This window comes from Cyprinus carpio, chromosome A4, assembly GCF_018340385.1.
Source record: "Cyprinus carpio isolate SPL01 chromosome A4, ASM1834038v1, whole genome shotgun sequence".
NCBI lineage: Eukaryota > Metazoa > Chordata > Actinopteri > Cypriniformes > Cyprinidae > Cyprinus > Cyprinus carpio.
The window spans coordinates 10,143,846-10,163,747 of NC_056575.1; the positions used below are offsets into that span (position 1 = coordinate 10,143,846).

At 40.4% G+C, this 19,902-nt stretch overlaps 1 protein-coding gene across 1 annotated transcript in view; it reads right to left on the reverse strand.

Annotated features, from left to right (window-relative positions):
* Positions 1-19,902, reverse strand: part of LOC109071948 (plexin-A4-like) — a 207,039-nt gene that overhangs the window by 6,769 nt on the left and 180,368 nt on the right. The window contains exons 23-29 of the mRNA XM_042740235.1: positions 16,425-16,491; positions 14,962-15,108; positions 13,494-13,653; positions 9,395-9,498; positions 6,864-6,963; positions 5,215-5,405; positions 3,022-3,191 (exon numbers count right to left, since the gene is read on the reverse strand). Coding sequence (XP_042596169.1) covers positions 3,022-3,191; positions 5,215-5,405; positions 6,864-6,963; positions 9,395-9,498; positions 13,494-13,653; positions 14,962-15,108; positions 16,425-16,491 — 939 coding nt within the window. The remainder of the gene's footprint in view (positions 1-3,021; positions 3,192-5,214; positions 5,406-6,863; positions 6,964-9,394; positions 9,499-13,493; positions 13,654-14,961; positions 15,109-16,424; positions 16,492-19,902) is intronic.

Sequence of the window (19,902 nt, forward strand, 5' to 3'; positions counted from 1 at the left end):
TGTCTTAGATAACAAAAACTGAAGAGAGGAGATGAGGGAATAAGAAAGGACACTGCAGTGAAATAGATGCAGAGTTTCGCAAAGAAAAGAAAAAGAGAGAAAACAGTCAACAAAAGCTTTTCCATTGCAGCCCCCTCTCCGTTGCCCTCTGAATTCATTTAAAAATAACAACTGCACCAAAGAGGATTTAGAGAGCAAACCACGTATTGTTATCACTCCCAAATTAATCAGAGAGAATCAACTGGGATTATCTGCACTCTATCAAAAGGATATCAATGCTTTAACAACGAGTCAACACCCTCGTAAACCTGCCACAGCTGGCCTATGTGAAAATCATATTCTCCGGACAGAACAAAAAGCAGGACGTGTCTAAAGTGGCATACTTTAGAGAGCTCTCAGTGGATAGAGTGAGTGGATCAGGAGATGGGAATGATATCTGGATGGACTAGATCCCAGCTAAATATAGCACTCAGCTCAGCACAGCCCTCTCTGGGAAAAGCCTCACATTCTTCTGTCAGTCTTTTGGGTTTCTTCTGCCTGTTTTTTTTTTTTTTTTTTTTTTAATAAAGGTAGAAATATTTGTAACGTGCAAAATGGTTCTGATGTACTATGGAACCATAGTTTTATGCCCAAAATAGTGCCTAAAATAATGTCTTATGTATCTCAGTGTTCGGACTAGTGGATTAGTGAGGTTTATCTAGAAATGCATTTGATCAAGGTCAGGTGAACTTGAAACCAGCCTAACTCTACAGGACTTTAAATGTGCGGTCACATCTGCAAAACCAACAACGGTGATTGTACCTGCAACGTGGAAAGAAAGCTCCACCGTGTAGACCAACTTGAACCCGTTGTGAAATCCACATCAGGAAATCTTCCTGATTGTGTGGAATCTTAATGAAAAAAAAAAAAATTAAATATAGAGCATTGCGTTACAAAGCGCAAGGTTGGGGGTTCGATTCCCCGGGAACACATGATAGGTAAAAATTGATAGCCTGAATGCACTGTAAGTCGCTTTGGATAAAAGCGTCTGCTAAATGCATAAATTTAATTTTAATTTTAATTTATATATATATATATATATATATATATATATATATATATATATATATATATATATATCATTCCCAACAACGGTGATTGTACCTGCAACTTGGACCAAAAACCTAGTCTATTTTGAAAATATGTACTTTTCTTACTTGACATTTGCCATATAAAAGCACATTAATCACTGTATAAATAATATCCATCTTCAACATTGCCAAAAATCATTGCAACGTCACAACATCCAAAAAAAAACTAAATTGTGGACATCAATGGCATGATGGATGATTCACAAGAGTCTCGACCATCAGCAATCCATCTCTGCCTGGCTTTGGTTAAAGATCTGATGCTTAAGGCTTCCTTTGATGCATTTAAAGAAGAGATTTGTAACAAAACTGGGGAATCCATCATTTAGGTTGTGATTTGTTTGAATGAATCCTTTTGGGTTTGATAAAAGTCAATCTAGATGTCCATGGGGTTCACACAGAATTCACTGATAGCATTGTTCATTTGCATTTGCTTTATGCATTGTTTTAGCACCAGAGTCACCTAATCTATGTGAATCAGATGACTGCACAAATGGCCAAAAATCTGCTTTAAAAAAATTTCAGCTCTTTAAGAAGGTTAAATTGTTCTTCATAACAGGTGAAAAAGATGCATGTTTTCATGCTGAGATACTAGATTTGGTTGGTCTAGACTGTTATTCTCACTACTAATATTAAAGAAGTGTTTGTAGGACACACTCAAATAAGAGGATAAGCAAGAGACTTAGACATCTTAAATTGCCATCTGGATTGTCTGGAAATCTCTCATTTGCAAAATCAATCAAAATGAGAAACCCCTCAGTGCACCCTGCACAAATAATTTAACTTTCCCATTAAGAACAATAATAATTGGTGAAGAGAATTGATGAGCAAACACTAACAGGCTGTAAACAAAATAGTGATTATGCCAGTGCTTTCATGGCCAAAAGCATTTAGCTTTAGAGTGTTAAAATCCTCTACAGACAGCAAATATGCCCCACCCACGGCTCTGGTTCAATTAACGGCCTGTTTGGTGGCAGCAGCACATCTAGCCACACAGATAAAGCTGAGCCTGTTGTTTTGTGCACAATATCTGAAAATGGAGCCATTTCATTTTCTGTGAGAAGCATTAGTTGTCAGCAAAAAGCTGGGTAGCAGTGCATTAGTCCTGTAGAAGACCCTCACACACGCATTAAAAAATATCACAGATGCCACAGTGGCATAGGCCTGTAATGCCCAGCGATGAGCATGAGATGATAAATCGCTATTTAACGTTCCATTCTTTGCGAGAACGATTCCATTAATGTGCAATGCAAGAGTGACCCTCTGTGCTCTCCAAAATCACTTAATGCTCTCAAATGGCCCCGAAACACACTGCGGGAGGAGACGGGGAGAAATTAGGTCTATAAAACAAAGTAAATAGGGACTCTACCCACTGCCCCCACCCCCACTGCCGTGCCCTCACATCAATATCATCACTTCATCCCCCATAGCCCTTTGGGGTGGTGCGTGATGGGACGTTGGCAGAGGCTAATGATAGATTACCACTCATTAAATGCAATGCCAAGCTTTCCTTTCCCCTGTCATCCACTCCACCCCCTCACCTCATCCCCTCTTCCTTTCTCACTCGATCTGCTGGTTGTTTATTTAACTCCCACAACCCCCATCCACCATGGCGATGTGCCTCTAAATTGGTTGGGTGAAATTAATTTGGAAATGAGCGTTATTAATTTCTCTCATACTCATTGCTATGGTAATGTCCATGGTTACAGCTACATTAGGGGCAGTGTCAAGTTATCTGCTTTTATGGGTCTGTTATTATAATTGCATTTCATTTTAATTTAGGTCATATTATATATGGACCTATTTTGGACCTGTTATTCATATATATATTATTCAAAATGATATAATAAATATGAATTTATATTATATTATTTATGTGTGCAAGGCATCTTACCAGTTGCTCTTCCATGTGTGTCTGACGTGCGGGTCGTGTATGCTGTGCTTGTCGGCCTGCTCATCCAGGAAGTCAAACATGTACTTGATAGCAAGAGGAAGGGCACTTCCTCTGTGTGCTGTGCTGAAGATGGTCTCAAACAGGTCATCCACAAACTTCTGTAGAGTGCCCTGAGGAACCAGAAAGAAATGGAGAACAGGGTTATTTTTCATCCATCCATCCCATTCACTCTGTCCTACGCTTTATTTAAATGACACACTGGTGTTACCAGCATTACAGAGGCAGGCCATATATGAGTCTCCACGAAGACCCTGCATGGAGCTGATATTTAGCAATGACATGAGCTGCTGTGTTCCTCAGAACAGCTATCTGTGTTTATGAAAGTATTTGTGGGCCACATGTCAGTAATCCCACAAATGAAACCAACGTTCCTGAATCAAGCTCTTTGATAGTGAAAGTGTTACTTTGAAGTTCACCTTTAATATAACATAACGGAAGCAATTCTGCCTAAGCTGCTTTGTGCGGATGGATTAACGTCCACCCCGCACCATTGACCCTAATTTGATTTAATGGTGGTGAGTCTAAGAAGGAGAGAAGATGACAGAATCTAATCCACTTGTAATGAAAGAACTGATAGGAAGCACGGAAGAGAGAGAGAGAGAGAGAGAGAGAGAGAGAGAGAGAGAGAGAGAGAGAGAAAGAGAGAGAGAGAGAGGAAAGTATCAAAAAGCGCCGGCTGTATCTCGCAGCCAGCACCGTCTTCGCATCCGGATGAGGTGTACACAAGGCACAGCACACAAAATCCTATTTCCGTTTGAGCAGACGGCAAGAGTCGATGGGGAAGAAGAAAAAAATCCTGTTAACTGACAATCACAACAATAATTCTACTGTGTCCCAGATCCCTGACAGCTTATCTTTTCCCTATGAAGATGAAAATACATATTTCTCACTCGCGCCCTGTATCAACGCAGCGACAGCTGCAGGAGGCTGGCAACATGGATGACTGCGAGGGTTCTGACAGGTGTCATCCGGTGTGACGACTGACATCATCATTAGTCGCCCAGGAACCAGAGTGGCTATTTGCAGCCATTTGAAATGTACCTGGTCATTATAGCGCACTTAAAAGCAGACTATCAGACACAGGCAGGCAGTCAGAGAAGCATTAAAATTCAAGTGATCTCATTCCGGACAGGTGAGGAAAGGAACATTTGTGTAATTGCAAACAGAAAGAGGATGGAAAAGTGCTGAAGACAGTATGGTAGAGGAAGACAGATTAAATAAAGCTTGGCTTTATGGAGGGAGATGGAAAAAGGTAAGGCTCACCCATCCTCAGAGACACTGATGGACCGAATGCGGAATGCGTCAGCACCCCAGGCAGATCACTGGTATTTATTGCAGGGGTGAAAGCCAAACAGTCAATTACCATGCTGTCACACCAATCATTTTTCACCAAGAGAGATGGTGTCTGCGATAAACTGGTTATTTCACAGAAATAATCCATCTAAAAATATGACACACAGTCTGCAAGCAGAGTAGGGTAATCACCAGGGCATTTGTGCATGTGTGTGTGCACTCCTGCTTGGTTACATCAGGAACGTCAGAATCACAGACTCATGCAAAAAGCAGATTTCTGTGCCAGTACTTCAGTTTCCCAGCATCAGCCTTTAAGAAAACATGGACGGGCCTTCACATCCAAGATTACCCAAACACTAAATTACAACTATGGTTTCTTTGTGAATCTTCCCTTTGTGGATCATCCAATCATTTATTTAAGTAATAGCACAACTGTCATCAATAAATCGCTATACTAAGGGTTTTGGATTTCAACTGAGCAGTAGCAATAGTGATACCTGCCTAATCAAACAAAGCCTTCTATTCAATTTCTTCAACTTCCTGATGTCCTTAAACCACTATGCTTTTCTGGTAGTGAGGGATCTGTATTCAACCCAAAACAAGTGCCTGTTTACGTCAAGTCAGTCAGCGTGATACTAATGGAGAAAGCAGACAAACCGGAGTTCGGAGCAAATAGCATAAACATGAACTGTTTGACACTAATTCCACAATCTAGCCATTTGATCTCATTCTAGAAAGATCACATGTTTTGGGAAGGATCAGATCAGTTGACAACTCTTTTTAGGGCCTTTCAACAAATTCTGACATTCAGAGAATATTAGACATGGTGGCAAAGCCTACCTTGGTGGCCAACAGCCTGGTCAAGTAGATCTCCGAGACCATCTTGCTGCCACGGTCTCCCTCCTTCTGGTCTCCATGCTCATGGTTCTTCACCAGATGCCACACCTTGACGCCGCTCTCCAGGTCAGGTGTGATCATTGGTGTGCGTGAACGCAGGCTGTCCGGACTGCCCGTGTACTTGATCATGTTTTCTGTTGGAGTGAAAAGACAAAGACCCATCAGATGGTGGTTCCTCATCAATCTTCCTTTGCTGACAAATGTCCCATGCAGCTGTTCAAATCTGTTCCTATCTGTACAAAACACATTGCCTTTTGTTGTGCAGTACTCGAGACTGGATATGAATCATTTAGAACGTATGGATGCTTAATTTTTCATCCCTTGCTCGCTTTCTCTCTGGCGAATGTGCGTTCGCTCACTTTGGCGGACACAAAATCGAACAGGTGTCAGGCCAGATGAAATATTCATGCTTTAGCCAATAGGGAGAGATCAGTCATGACATTTAAAAAAAAAAAACAGAGCTCGATGAATGTTTACACAGTGTGAAAAAAAATTGATTGGCAAAGGCCTGATTTGGTAAGATAAAAAAGCAGTTCACAGTGGCAGATGCAACAGAAATCAATCTCTCCAGGGGAAAGAGAGAGAAGAGTAGGAGGAACTTGATAAAGAAAGACAATAACACCTTCAGAAAAAGAAGAACAGAGAGGATGACTAACAAAAAAAGGAATGAAATTGAGCGTGTATATTTGCACTCACATCATTGCTGCTGATCTCAGTGTGGCTACACTGCCTCAGTCTGGAGTGCCAAATAATAATTGTTCAAATATTCAAGACTTGACCAAATTTTGAGAGTGAGTTGATATATGCTGTATGAACCAAACTAGTTTTCTGTTCATTATAGAGCACTGACTGTGTGAACGTAGCCTATGTTTGGTGAACATCTGATTAATAAAATTGTTGCAGCCTCACAAAGGTCTCACAAAATGTCTTTCAAGGTGTTTCAAAACGTGTCTCTTGCTGAACCTGTTACAAGAACCTAAATGTCGTTTGAAGCTAATTCTGAAAGAGTGAAGTGATATATGGCATTTTCTTTCTGTCTTTCCATCCGTCACACTCCCTCTCTCTCTTCTTTAGGCTCATTTAGAGTGCAGGAAAGTATATGGAGATGAGAAGATTTTAATGGTCTATTTGATGTGTAGGGGGAGTGCTCGGAAGGCCCTGAGCTTTGATCTTGCGCTTTATCAGACCCAATCGTACGAGGGACTGATGGCGGGCGAATGACAGGGACGGATTCAGAGTCTCAGGAGGGAAGTCAAGTGCAAAGAGACTCATTTTCCCTGCTTTTACCTTTGTATGCTGCCCGACTATCTCGGCTCTCTCCACGTAATTCCGTTTGAGCTTCATTCCTGCTCCCTTTTGTGAGTGGCTGAGATGCTACACATTTAACTTCTCTTACCTCCCTGTGAGATGACAAGACTATTTTTTTTAAAACTCCTTTTCTGTTCTCAGTGCAGCTCAGGTGGATTGTTACCATACCCTGCTGTAGAAACGTTAGTCAGCTGATTATTAATGTTTTATATAGTGTGCCGTACGTTTTGTTTTGGAGATGATGGATGCATTTTAGAATTACAAAAGGAATAACAAACACAAACCATATTTGCTAGCAGAGGTTCTGGAGACAGTGGAGTTGTTCACAGAGTTGTATGCAGTGACCTGCTTTGGTACGAGAGCTACCACAGCATTATCAGTCACCTGTGGGCAAAGAAACAGATTATTATGGACAACTTACAAAAAACAAATAAAATATCTACATTTCAGACTTTAAAAACAGTTGTAAACACATATGATGTCTTCAGCTTTATGGTTACATAAAGTTAGGGTTATTGGTCTTTTATTTTTCATCCAGGTAAATGTTAAACTGCATGAGTGAGGGACAAGATGGGGTAATCTGCTTCCATTTCAATAAGTTTCTTCTGGTGGGATGAACTGCGCTATTGAACTATATGCCTCAGCAATTGCTAACCACAGTAAGCCTTAGCAAGCCAAATTCAATTAACATGTGGGGGCCTCTACTCCCCAACCACACATCCCTCCATCCACATAATTTGCCATTGGACGCCTGCGGCACATACAGGGTTAATTGAGGTGATGGAGTAGAACTAGATGATTTGGGTTCAGGACTGCATTGGAACCCAAACCACAGCAGGAGGGAGAATAAGGGCTTCACAGATCATTAGGACATTATTCTTACACTCTTAAACTCTTTTCTCCCCGGACAAACTCAATGTGAAGCCACCCTCGTTTACTGCCACGGCCTATGAGGACAGCTGTCCAAACTTCAACAAAATTGAACGAATATTTCTTACACCTCAGTATAGATGAATGACTGTGTGAAAGGAGACTTCAGACAAGGGCTATATTTCCCTGAAAAGGGGCTTTTTAGAAAACAGCAGAGATTTTCTCTTTTATCTTTCCTCTGCGGGCAAGTTTACACTTTAAGAGAGTCTCTGTGTTCCTGATAGCATTCAGACACGTCAGATATCCGAGATGGGGCTTATACAACCCCAATGTGAAGCTTCCTAAGAAGACATCAAAGAATTATCGTCAGAGCCAGATGCATTTGTAGCACCTCGATTTGGAGGAGAGTATCAAAGATGACTTGAGATATACATTAGAAATGCACAGAGGATCTTTTATGACAGACTTATCAGACTTTAGTGCGACATTCTGTGACTTTTCATGTTGTATACTAGACTAGACTAGACTAAACAAGGGAATTGGGTGCTATTAGAGAGGAAGAAATGAAAGGAAGTCAGTCATGAACACGCATGTGGTGCAAGGAGAGAAATGAAGAAATAGAAGATGGTGCAAGGTGCACGGACAGCCTCTTCCCCCTCTTAAGCAACTCTAACAGGCTTAGGGTGTCTGATAGCTTTTATTGTCAAGGATAGTATGCCCTCCCTGACTGAAAATGAATTAACTTCTGTCTTCATTATCTCATCTCCGATTCCAATCAACAGCTAATCCATTATGCCGCTTGCAGCCCTGCACCCATGCGCCACCCCGTGACATTTAATTTAAGTACTGTGCAGACTCTTCTCTCTCAAAAAGCTCATATGGAGGGAGGCTTATGGAGGAAATTATTTACACTGTAATGAAGCGCCGCCTGTCTCCTCTCCACCCTAAACTGCCCCTCCCAGCCAGACAGATATGTCTGGGGTTCTCACACATAGAGTGTCTATATAATTGCACACAGACAGATTTTATCAGTCCCCTGCTAAGACAGCATTTGCCATACCTGATCATTGAAACTCAATGGTCCCTGTCTACAATGTTGGAGATCCGTCAGTCAGAGTAGATTTTCTAAGTGACCTGGAAGTGCCTTGAATGCACCCTATTATAGAGGTCAACGGGGGCATAAGAGTGTTCGATATGGCTGAGATGCAATGAATGTTAACAGTGTTTGTTTCCCTAAACTAGATCAACTAAGACACACCAACCAAAAGCAATTACCATCATAGAGTATCTTTTCTCTGCTCATCCTTTTTTGTGCTAATCACCTCATAAAGGTTCCTTGTTACATCTGAGACAAACATAAATAGAGCATTACACTTCTGAGCTTCACAAAAGACATTCATCTTGCATTCAAATCTCTTTGTTCCAGTATTAGTTACTCTGTCAGAATCTGCGCTATCATTGAAAGCCCACGCCAAAACTCACATCACACAGAGAGCCGTTTATCAAAAGTCATTAGCTAGATCATCTAACCCAGGTGTCAAGCTACAGATCCACCTGCACCTGCTTCCCACTGCTGTCAGATGAAATGTACTGGGACATCTGGAGATGCTGCTTTAAATAGAAACCAGCAGGTACAATGCTCGTCCTCCTTCTGATTTAAGATAGATTTCAAAGGCTCAAAGCCATCTTTGTGATGGCAGATATCTTTCTGTACAGAAATTTCAGTCTGAAACAGCAAACAAATGACCTCTTTATCAATTTTTCTCACAAGAAGCCTTGAAGTAGATGGTAGGGATGATAGAAAGAAGAAAGAATGCACCCCTTCTGAAGCATTAATATCTTGGACCTCTGACTGTATAAAAAAATAAAACTGAACACCTTATAACAAGAATGAGTTTACCTGGAAACATGTCTGGTAGTGAATAGTACATACACAGGATCTTACCTGGTAGTGGGACAGCATGTTAAGTCTTTTCCAGTCACCCTCAATCTTTGTCGTAACATCTTCATCCTGAAGGATGACTCGTACTACTCTGCCTTGACGCCACTCTGCAACGAGAACACAAAGTTATTGCATCCAATGTTTAATACTCAGAGTAATTTTGAAAGTGCAGGAATTCCATTCACATTTATTTGTGAATAACTTTTTATAATATTGGTTGTTTCAAAGCAGCTTTACAGAATACACAAGTTTTAATTAAATATCATCTGGCCCCAATGAACAAGGCATCTTGCATTAAATCACTAAATTTCTTTTAATCTCTAATTAAAGATATGAACTGTTTACAGAGTGTAATAACTTGTATACTGTAGTTGTCTCTGAATATTAATTTGGGATAGGAAGTATTTCAACACAAAAAATACATCAACTTCAGCAAACCACAGCAACTCTTTTTCTTTCATTTTTGAAAGAAATATAGAAATATATATTTTTTTAAAATATTAATCCACTTTAAGCTTCCGCATTCAAGCAAACACAAGGTAATTTTTTGCACATCTTAGTGTTGTACAAAAACCTATTGTGGTGATAAATTTGCTGGTATTTATAGTATATAGTGATTTTAAAAATGGGTCTCTTTTTTCAGCTTTGAAAGAAAAAGTGGAGCTGAAAAAATTACTTTTTAAAACTTAAAAATGAAGACAGGAACAATAGAAGAAAAGAGGTAAGGGACAAAGTCTATACTGAGAGAGAAGGAGAAAGAAATGAAAACGAGAGAGAAAATAAGGGTAGGTGAAGGAGCATTTGAGAAAGGGAGGAAGGAGAGGAAAGGTAAATTAATCTCTTCTGCCCTTTGTTAGAGAGCCGTGCCTTCGTGGCCACTGGATCGATTGGCGTGATTACAGCCACTGCTGAAAGCCACCTCCTTTTTCATCTGTAGTGGGTCGAGCATCCTGAGCCCAAACGGCCCTGATCGACCACGTTAAGCCTCCTGCTGAGTTTGCTCTTATTGTAGTTATAAGAGATGCTAGAGATGCACAACAAAATGCGAAGATAATCTCCCACCCTCCCCTCAGCGCCCACCAGCCGTTGTCTGCAGCCTCAGCAAAAACAGCAACATGAAACGGCAATGAGATGGGAATCAGCGCTGAATGAAATAAACATATCCCTTTGCAATGTGATGTACGGATAACATGGCCAGAAACAAGAGAGACATCTCTCTCATTCTTTTTTTGGACTCCCCTCTGTTGCAAATGAATGTATGATTGGAACGCTAGAGGAGTGAGGCCTCTTTAAGCCACCTGCTGCTACCTTTCGCTCTGATCCCAACCAGAAAAGCGAAACAGCAATCACAGGCGAGATGATGAAATATGTCTCTGGGTGATGAGAATAACTTCAAATCTCCAGGAGAGCCCCGACCATTGTTTTATATCTCACTACAGTACTGTCTATAAACATGCAAATGAGCCTTGACTCAAAGTGCAAACAGAGAGAAGAATAGAAACTAAAAGAAAAAATAAACTGAAAGAAAAGAAAACTAGAAGAGAAAAACATATGACAAGAAAAAAGTCTAAAAGAAGCAGTGAGAAAACCTAAAAACACAAAAAGGAAAAATTACTAAAAACAACAAAAAAAACTTCTTTATAATACTTTATAATGCACTTTATTAATACTTAATAAAAGACTAAAGATGAAATGAAAAGGACAGAAAAGAATTGAAAATAAAATAAGACAGAAGCAATCTCTGCTGAAAACAGGAGCAGCAGGATGTAGCTGGATAGAGAATAAAGCCAAAGAGAGTTAAAATAGAGACTGAGATGTGCTGAAGTGCATTGATTTGTCTGCATCACTCTCTCATTCTTTCCCTCTATCTTCCCTCCCTCCATCCCTGCCCTCAGGGGACTGTGAAAGAGAGAATTAAAAACAAAGGCAAGGGACAGAAAAACTCCGGTCCAATCATTCTCAGAGGGATCGAGGAGATGGAGGCTACCACGTTCCCATTACCCATTATCTTTATCTGGCCCCCATATCAGGGCCAGAGAGTGTGCCGGGGCTCAGGAGACCCTGAGATCCGTTTACGGAATATCGAGATGCCTCCTCTCATCCGGGGATGCCCACTGCGTTATCATACAACACACTCCCACAGACATGGTCCAATTCTCCCCCCCTAATAAAACAATAATAAAACAACATGCTTGCCCTCCGGGGCCCATAAAAGCATTTTACACAGGAGAGTCTGTCAAAGAGGGTAAAATTATTTCTTCACTTCTCATGGTTCCAATCCCTTATGGATAGACTAGTGTTAGGCTATAACTTGAGAAATACACTACCGTACAAAAGTTTGGGATCAGAACAATTTTTAATGTTTTTTAAAGGAGTTTCTTATGCTCATGAAGGCTGCATTTATTTGATCAAAAATACAGGAAAAAAAGTAATATTGTAAAATATTATTATGATGTAAAATAATATTTTTCTATTTTAATATACATTAAAATCTAATTTATTCCTGTGATGCAAAGCTGAATTTTCAGCATCATTACTCCAGTGTTCAGTGTCACATGATACTTCAGAAATCATCAGCTGTGCTGCTTAATATTTTTTTGGAACCTGTGATACTTTTTTTCAGGATTCTTTGATGAATAAAAAATGTTCTGTTTAACTTTTTATTCAACAAAGAATCCTGAAAAAAATATTTGGCAGCACAACTGTTGCCAACATTGATAATTCTAATAATAAATAATTATAATGACTTCTGAAGGATCATTTGACACTTTATACTGGAGTAATGGCTGATGGAAATTCAGCTTTGCATCACAGAAATAAATAATATTTTAAAGGATATTAAAATAGAAACCAGTATTTTATATTGTAATAACATTTTGCAAGATTACTGTTTTTTCTATATTTTTGATCAAATAAATGCAGCCTTTATGAGCATAAGAGACTTTTTTAAAAAACATCACAAGTCTTACTGATCCCAATTTTTTGAACGGTAGTGTGTTATTTTTGCCAAAAAAATCAAACAAAACAGATCAGTCCAGTCAGTGTGGAAGGACTAGTGTACAGAATAAACAATCAGATTCTCATTTGGAATTTGCAGAAAAATAGATCTGCACAGATTAGCCTGGCTATTTTTTCCAAGTAACTGTGAGATGCTCCCACCTGTCAGTTAGGTGTGTATAAATAAACTCACATACTGTCACAGCTGATATTTGTTTATCAGCATATATGTTTAACACATGCATGGAGGCACAAATAGCTTAGTGGTTAAGATGCTGAGATTGTAAAGAGCTGGCTGCCAGTTCAAACGACACAAACCAGGACTGATTAACTTTAAAGTTATTGGCATCTTCAATGAACTTCATCCTCTTCAAGGGATAGTTTGACTAAAAATTATCATCACTTATTAACCCTCATGCCATTCCAAACCTGCATGATATTTTTCTATCAAACACAAAGGGGTTGGGGGTATGAAAAAAGAAGATATTTTTCAAAACATCTTCTTTTAATGACAGATTTTTCAATTTTGGAATTCTTTAGGCAAGAAGCTTACTGTTGTCTGTTGGAATTGGGTTGGAGAATGTAAAACCTGGCTTACAATCCAAAAGTTACTGGTTCAAACACCAGAAAAGCATGTTCGTGTAATCAATAGTAACTGGCATGTTCCAAAGGTATGGAGTTAAAATTCCAGAAGAGACATGGATTCTCAATGGGCATTATGTGATTGTATAAGTCACTTAGCTTTAGGTGCATTGACCCTGTTTTATCTCATGTCTCTTTGAATAAAAAGTGTATTTTTTTTCTTAAGAATTGGGCTAATAATCCGAAGGTCAGTGGTTCGAATACCATAAGGGGCAATTTATGGACTTATTGGAACCTCGATCACAATTATGCCCTAGGACATTATGCACTAAATAAAAGATTTTAATTTAGGCCGATATTGATATAATGAGTACCCATCACCTTCATTTGACCCATCATTCCACAGAAGTCAATGTCATTGATTCACACATTGAATCTCCTGACCAGGGCAAATGAAGGGCTGATGAGGAAAACAGTTCTTAAAGGGTAAAGGCAGCCAATGTTAGCATAATGTTAGTCATACCTAGGTCCATGTCAGAGGCTTTCGATCGGTGCGAGTAGGGGATGTTCTTATAGATGGCATCCAAGATCTTCTCCTTCACCTGGCTGATGGTGTCACAGTTCAGCACCTTCACCTGCACCTCTGGGCTCTTCTCATTGTCTGGATGCAAGCAGTTCACCACCTACATGACAGACCAAAATTACACTAATTACCACACGTGTCGGAGACACATGAATATTTTTGTGGCTGTAAAATAATCTTTCTGCATGATTTAAAATTTATTGAGAGTTTAAAGTCTGCTAAAATGCATCCGTGTATGTGAGCTGAATAACCAACAGAAGAGATTTTATGTTAAAAGGTTTAATCAAGCCATACAGAGAGCTTGTAACATGTACAGTTTATCTACTGAGGCCTGTGTTCACAACATATCTCAGAGTAGCTGTTCTAGGATCTATGCTTAAACACCTAAAAGATTGTCCTCTGATGGATGACACTCGTCCAGTCAAACCTTTAAGGTGTGCTGTTGAATTAGTGAACGTTGTCAGCAGGTGTAACGGTGCAAACGTAAAAGCCCATTGGCCACCCTGAGGGAGCCATCACTTTACTTACCTCAGCCTGCAAATGTATGCAATTAACACACTAATAAACTTTGTTCCTGTTAGATTCTCTGTCTTTAATCCAGATCTAAGATCTGTATCTATGTGCCCTGAAGTTATAAGTGGGTAATATGTGAATAAGAATAAATAGTATGAAGTATTTCAATACAGTGATAAAATGTTGTGGATGCTGATTGGCCAATCTCATGCATTATTGTGTAAAAAATAACTGATAATGTAACCGGGAAATGCCCTCCATATCTTGCCAGGGAAGGCAGAATGTGCTATTGGTAGTGGCTTGTATTGTGGTGAGTCTGCAGCCATTTAAATGTTTTGGAAGTGAGGACAGAATGATGAAGCTGAAACGGCTCCTACAATCATCAAATCAGTGCGGCGTTCAAAGGAATGGGTCGGATGCCAAGAGATGACACTAGTCGCCACATTCCTCCTCTTACTTTTTCTTTTCTTAGTCTCGCACAGAATACAGATTACCCTCCTGACGTGCTGTACCAGTAAACAGCCTGTCCTGGCATACGTGCGGTCCTGACAACACAGGCTTAGCTCATGCCTGTCACAGTGACCAGCCAAACACAACACTGCCAGTCACCTCAGGACAGCAGACAGGTCAAAGGTCACACAAACCTGTGTGTTCCCTGTCAGGTGTGAAGACTGTGGGCACTGCATGCTGCGTCAACCCAAACAAATGACCTTACTCTTCTCTTTACCTCCTCACCTGTCTGCTTCTGAATGCTTTCACGCTCCTTAGCCTCTTTTTCACCCATTTATCCTCGTCTTTCTTTCATTCCTGATTTAGTTTACTCCTCTCCTTCTCTATCCTTCCAAAACTATTCCTCTTTCCTTTCTTCATCCACACTGTGGTTCAAAAGGCTTACCAGAGTCTTGTAATCAATTTGCTGTCTGATGAGCTTGTCTTCACTGAGTGAGTAGCGGGCTTCTCCGGTGATAGAGTCGATGGGGCCTTTTTCCATTTGTTGCTTTATGGCACAGAATAGAGAGAAGAGGGGCTCCCCGGCACACTCCTACACAAGGAAAAAAAAGCCACTGTCACTTTCACTCTCTTAAATTTCACACCAACCACCTACAGAGAACGTGGGCTGTCATTCCCTCATTCAGTAACAATAATAGAGACTTTGAAAGGACCTTAACAGTTGTGGTGCTAGTGTGTCAATTTCAAGTGATGCAACAATTTCACTTATATGGATTCCGGTAATAGTTAAGCTCGATCCCTGGTGGACAGATAGAGACAGAGCAAGGATCCAATGTTAAATATTCCATAAAGTGATCAATTTTTAGCCTGGCTTAAAATTATATACCATAATAATGTATTTACATACTTTGTATGATTACATTTACATCACAAAGCCATTAAAATAACCTTTACATATAAAGATCAAACAACAATTGGTAGACCACCTGCTGAAGATCGCTGAGCTAGAAATTAAACTGAAGTGCTGTGTCTCTAGCTGAATTTGGGCAAGATATGCTTGTTGAAATGAGAAATGGACATTAAAACCAACTAGTGGTCTGGGCAGCTGGTCAAGCACTGTTCAATAATACTCAAATCAATGTGCTGTGACTACAATAATAATGTTATGGTTTCACATGGATGAGGTCACAATAAAGTCCTTACAGTAGAGTCGAATTTGAGCTTAAATGAATCCTGAAGCTCTCGAGTGATGTTTCGGCTTCATTCACTCAGGTCTAATCCATTAAACCAGACTGGACAAAACAGTCTTAACTGCCAGAGTTTATTGCCTTTATACATTTCAGAATTCAGGAAATTTCTGTACAGTTGTGAAATTGCACATACCATGTTCTGATTGCAGCATATGTGTTTATTGAGAGATTAATGACAAGTACTAGAGAGGACTGCAGTGGTGCTGACGGTCACAGTGCTATATGTAGAATTGAGCAGCACCTGCTAAGCCGGTTGTCTCATAGGAACAGAAAAACTGTTGCAGTCAGCAAGACTTGGCCAACTTTAAACCCTCTTTGATTAAAAGTGCATGTAGGCACACTCACATTCAGGTGTACACACACTCCTCTACATATAGTCATACACAAGACACACACACTCTCTCTTTTTCAAACACCTGCAGTGCATCACTGCCAATGCTCCTGCAGGATTTCACTTGACTCCTCTGTGCTTAACAGTGCATGTGCCAAATGACCTTGAAGGTGGCTGATCTCTTTTCTTTGCATATCAGCCAACCACTAATCTGAATATTCTTCAGCAATTTTAATGGTTGATTCTTAATTATTACATTTTGCCCTCCCAGACCAGAATATGTGTTAACTCACACACAACTTATCAACACACAGAACATGGACTTACCTTGAGGAATTTGTATAATAGAAAAGTGAACCAGTTTGTGAGCATTTTCTCAGCCACAGACTCCGTTCTGAAAAACAAACAAATAAACAGAGTAAATAAATAGATAAATAAAAGCAGCACAAAGCCACGATTATCACTGTGAGTGTCATGCACAAATGCGATTACCATGACCATGAAAAATTCACTTCACAAAGGACGGTGTCTCCTAATGAATAGGACTTTGTTAAACAAACGCATTAGCTGGAACATGAATTGTGCTCTGCAATCTATAGCCCAAATCTGCAGGCTGTCTTTATTACCACAATAATCCACAAGACCCTAATACAAGAAACCCAATTAAAAGCCTTTATATGATCTGGCTGGATTGATGCCAAGTGTACCTACTCTGGCCTGGAATAAGACTAGACTCATCCCCCCCCACACAGTCTGACCATTGAGCTTGAAATGGATCACGTTACAATAGAATGAGGCTGAATGGAGAGCTGGGGTGTGTCGGAGTACATCATGATTGGCTAGCACCTTCGCTTGGACCACAGGCTCTGATCTGGCATGAGAGATGTTCATACATAATAACTATAACAAAGTGAAACTCAATATACATAGATCCGGTGTCTCCAGCCTATGTGTGCCGCAGGGAGCTGGTGAATTGCCAAGGCGCCCTGCAATGAGCCAGGGCACAGAGCATCAATATTTCAGGATTACAGCATTGTGATGTGTGTGTATCTACTCCTCCTCTGCCTCCCTGTATCCCAGCTGCCACCTGCATTCCCTCTGTCCTGCTGCCGTATTGAGACTTGCCGCTGCACAGTATCGTGTGTACATGTGCATGTACGCGTGCCTGCGTGTGCCCGCTAAGCTGGCGCAACACCTGGAAAGGATTAGTGTCCCCTTGTTTTGTAGCCACTGCCTTGAGTGAGCCAAAGGAGGACAGGTCCAGGGGTCAACAGGGTCACGTTTCATCTTTCCTTTCATCTCCATCCTAACACTGCCCTGTAATCATCCTCACTCCAACTGTTCTCAATGCCTGGACCAATTACAAGAGAAACTGTAGGCGGGGGTAAACCTGGAGATGGACCGCAGTACAAAAAAAAAAAAAAAAAAAAAACAGATAAAGGGAGAAAAAGGCTTTTCGCCACCTTTTCGCCTTGGTGTACTGTTATTCCCATTAGCTTTCTCTTTCTTGTGCTATCGGCTGGTTTAATGGTAATTATTGTTGGCAAGACCCTATAAACTCACTTACCCATATACTGTGTTACCTCTCGGCTCACCGGAGGGGGATTAAGTAGCCTCATTGCCAGACAATTCTGGCACAATCTCTCCATAACTTTGCCACAGCGCCAAGAGCAACCGACTATCACTGTCCCCCAAATCCTTATGTCACATATCACTGGCACACAGAGCGAGTGCTTGTTTGGCTTTGGTTTAGGGAGGCAGGAAAAGTGATGCCCATCCAGCAGTGAGGAATGGGATATAGGCAGCACCTGGTGCTTAGTTCCCCCTGATTAAACAGCCATTTCAAAGTGGAACAAAGTAAAATCTGCTGGAGGATTCCTCCACGCCGAATGTGCTATGAGGCTCATTGGAGCTACACTTCATAAACCAGAGGAAGAGGGAGAGGAAAGAGCTCCATATATCTTCCTCATCATCTCTCGCATTCAGCAAAGGCCATTTACATTCGATGCTGATTTCTGCCACTGCAAATGGATGTGAACAGCCAGCTCTGCCAACATCGAGGACCTGAGAGTGGTTTATGATTCCAGAGACCCTGCAAAAATGAGAACTGTCACTCTATGACAGCACTGCAAATGTGTGTTATATGCAGAAAATGCATCTCGTAAACAAGTTCATAGAATTAACTGTGTTGCTAAGCATGTGGTGTTGACTGAGTAAAGGTTTTACTAAGAGTTAGTCTCAGCCTGCTATGAAACTGAAACTATGCTTAAGCTAAAAGCTGGCAATGGGCTGACGTTATTTACCTTGCAGCATCATAGGCTTTATTTTCTTAAGCAAACAATCATCTGCTGAAACAAACTCCCGGTATGCCCCCCTCCATAATGCACATGTGGTAAAGAACGCAGCTTGAAGCCAGGAATAATTTCAATTTTGCACTCCGCCTCACGTGGAGAACATTGTCCGCTCAGCGCACTGTCGGGTCCTGCTGCGTAACCATGGTCCCCCTTCACTAAGGATTATCCCCAGAGAATAATCACAGGACTTCTTTTAAGCCTCTGCCTGACTGTGTGTGTGTTTGTGTGTTTATGAAAGTGTGTACGAACGTCTTGGTCAGTAAATGTCTGAGTAATAATATGTGCACGAGCATATGCAGGAACAGGAGAATTCACTGATGCCATACATATACAGAAAACAGGCTACATGATGAGAGAGGTTATTTTTATTTGTAGATGTGGGCTGCAAGGAGCGAGGGAGAAGGAGAAATACGACAGATGGTTCTCGAAGCTGCCTGTTAGTTAGTTAGCCTGTGTGTGCTTGTGAACTCAGGTTGAGGCTGGACAGATGGGGCGGCCGTCACAAGCGCTTTCTTGGAAATGGGGAAACGAAAGCTGGTTGGAGGCTTCTGCCAAAGATGTCCTGCATCTCTGCATTTTAAACAGAGATTTTGAAATCATGCAGTGAAAGAGAGACAGGGATAAGAAAATTATTCTCAGACAACAGATTAAGCTTCTCTCTTCTGGTCCTGTGCTCTCTATTGTGCTTTGCTAAGCAGGTGCTGGAGGTTAGACAGCTTCCATGTGGTAAAGATCACTCTATATACCCATAAGTGTCTAATCCATTGAAAGATATGGACTAAAACAGTGCTTCTCTGATCTGGAGGATCACAACCCAAAATTAACAAATACAAATAACCCAAAATTAACAAATACTATTTTTGTGTATCGTTGGGTCTAAGCAGTCCATGGTGATTTTAATAAATGTCAGTGTTTAATTTTTATGATAATTTGTATATAATTTTTTTTTTTTTGTATTATGTTGAATCTGGAACCTGAAGCAAAACCCTTTGAGAGCCACTGGACTACAGGTCATGATAAGACATTGTGGTTGCACTTTATTTTACAGTACGTGTACTTACATGTACTTATAGTGTACTTAGTGTACTTACAGTGTATTTATCTAAGAAAGTTCTGGTAATACAAGGTAACTGTTAGGGTTAGGTTTAGGGGTAGGTTCAGGGTAGGTACCTAGTTATTACATAGTTATTGTAATTACTATAATAAGTACATAATATGTACATGAGAAACAGGACTGTAAAATAAAGTGCTACCGACATTGTAGCAGACATCCATCTCAAAGTGCAGATGTTTCAGGTGCATACAAAAAGGTGACATGGTTGATTTTGTTTCTGACAGAAGCCTGACTGAAACAGAAAAATCTGTTTTATTTTCCACCGTTAATATGTACAGCAGCTCTTTATGCTATTAATCTTCCCTTCACTTATTTCAATTAATCACGCCTGGCATGT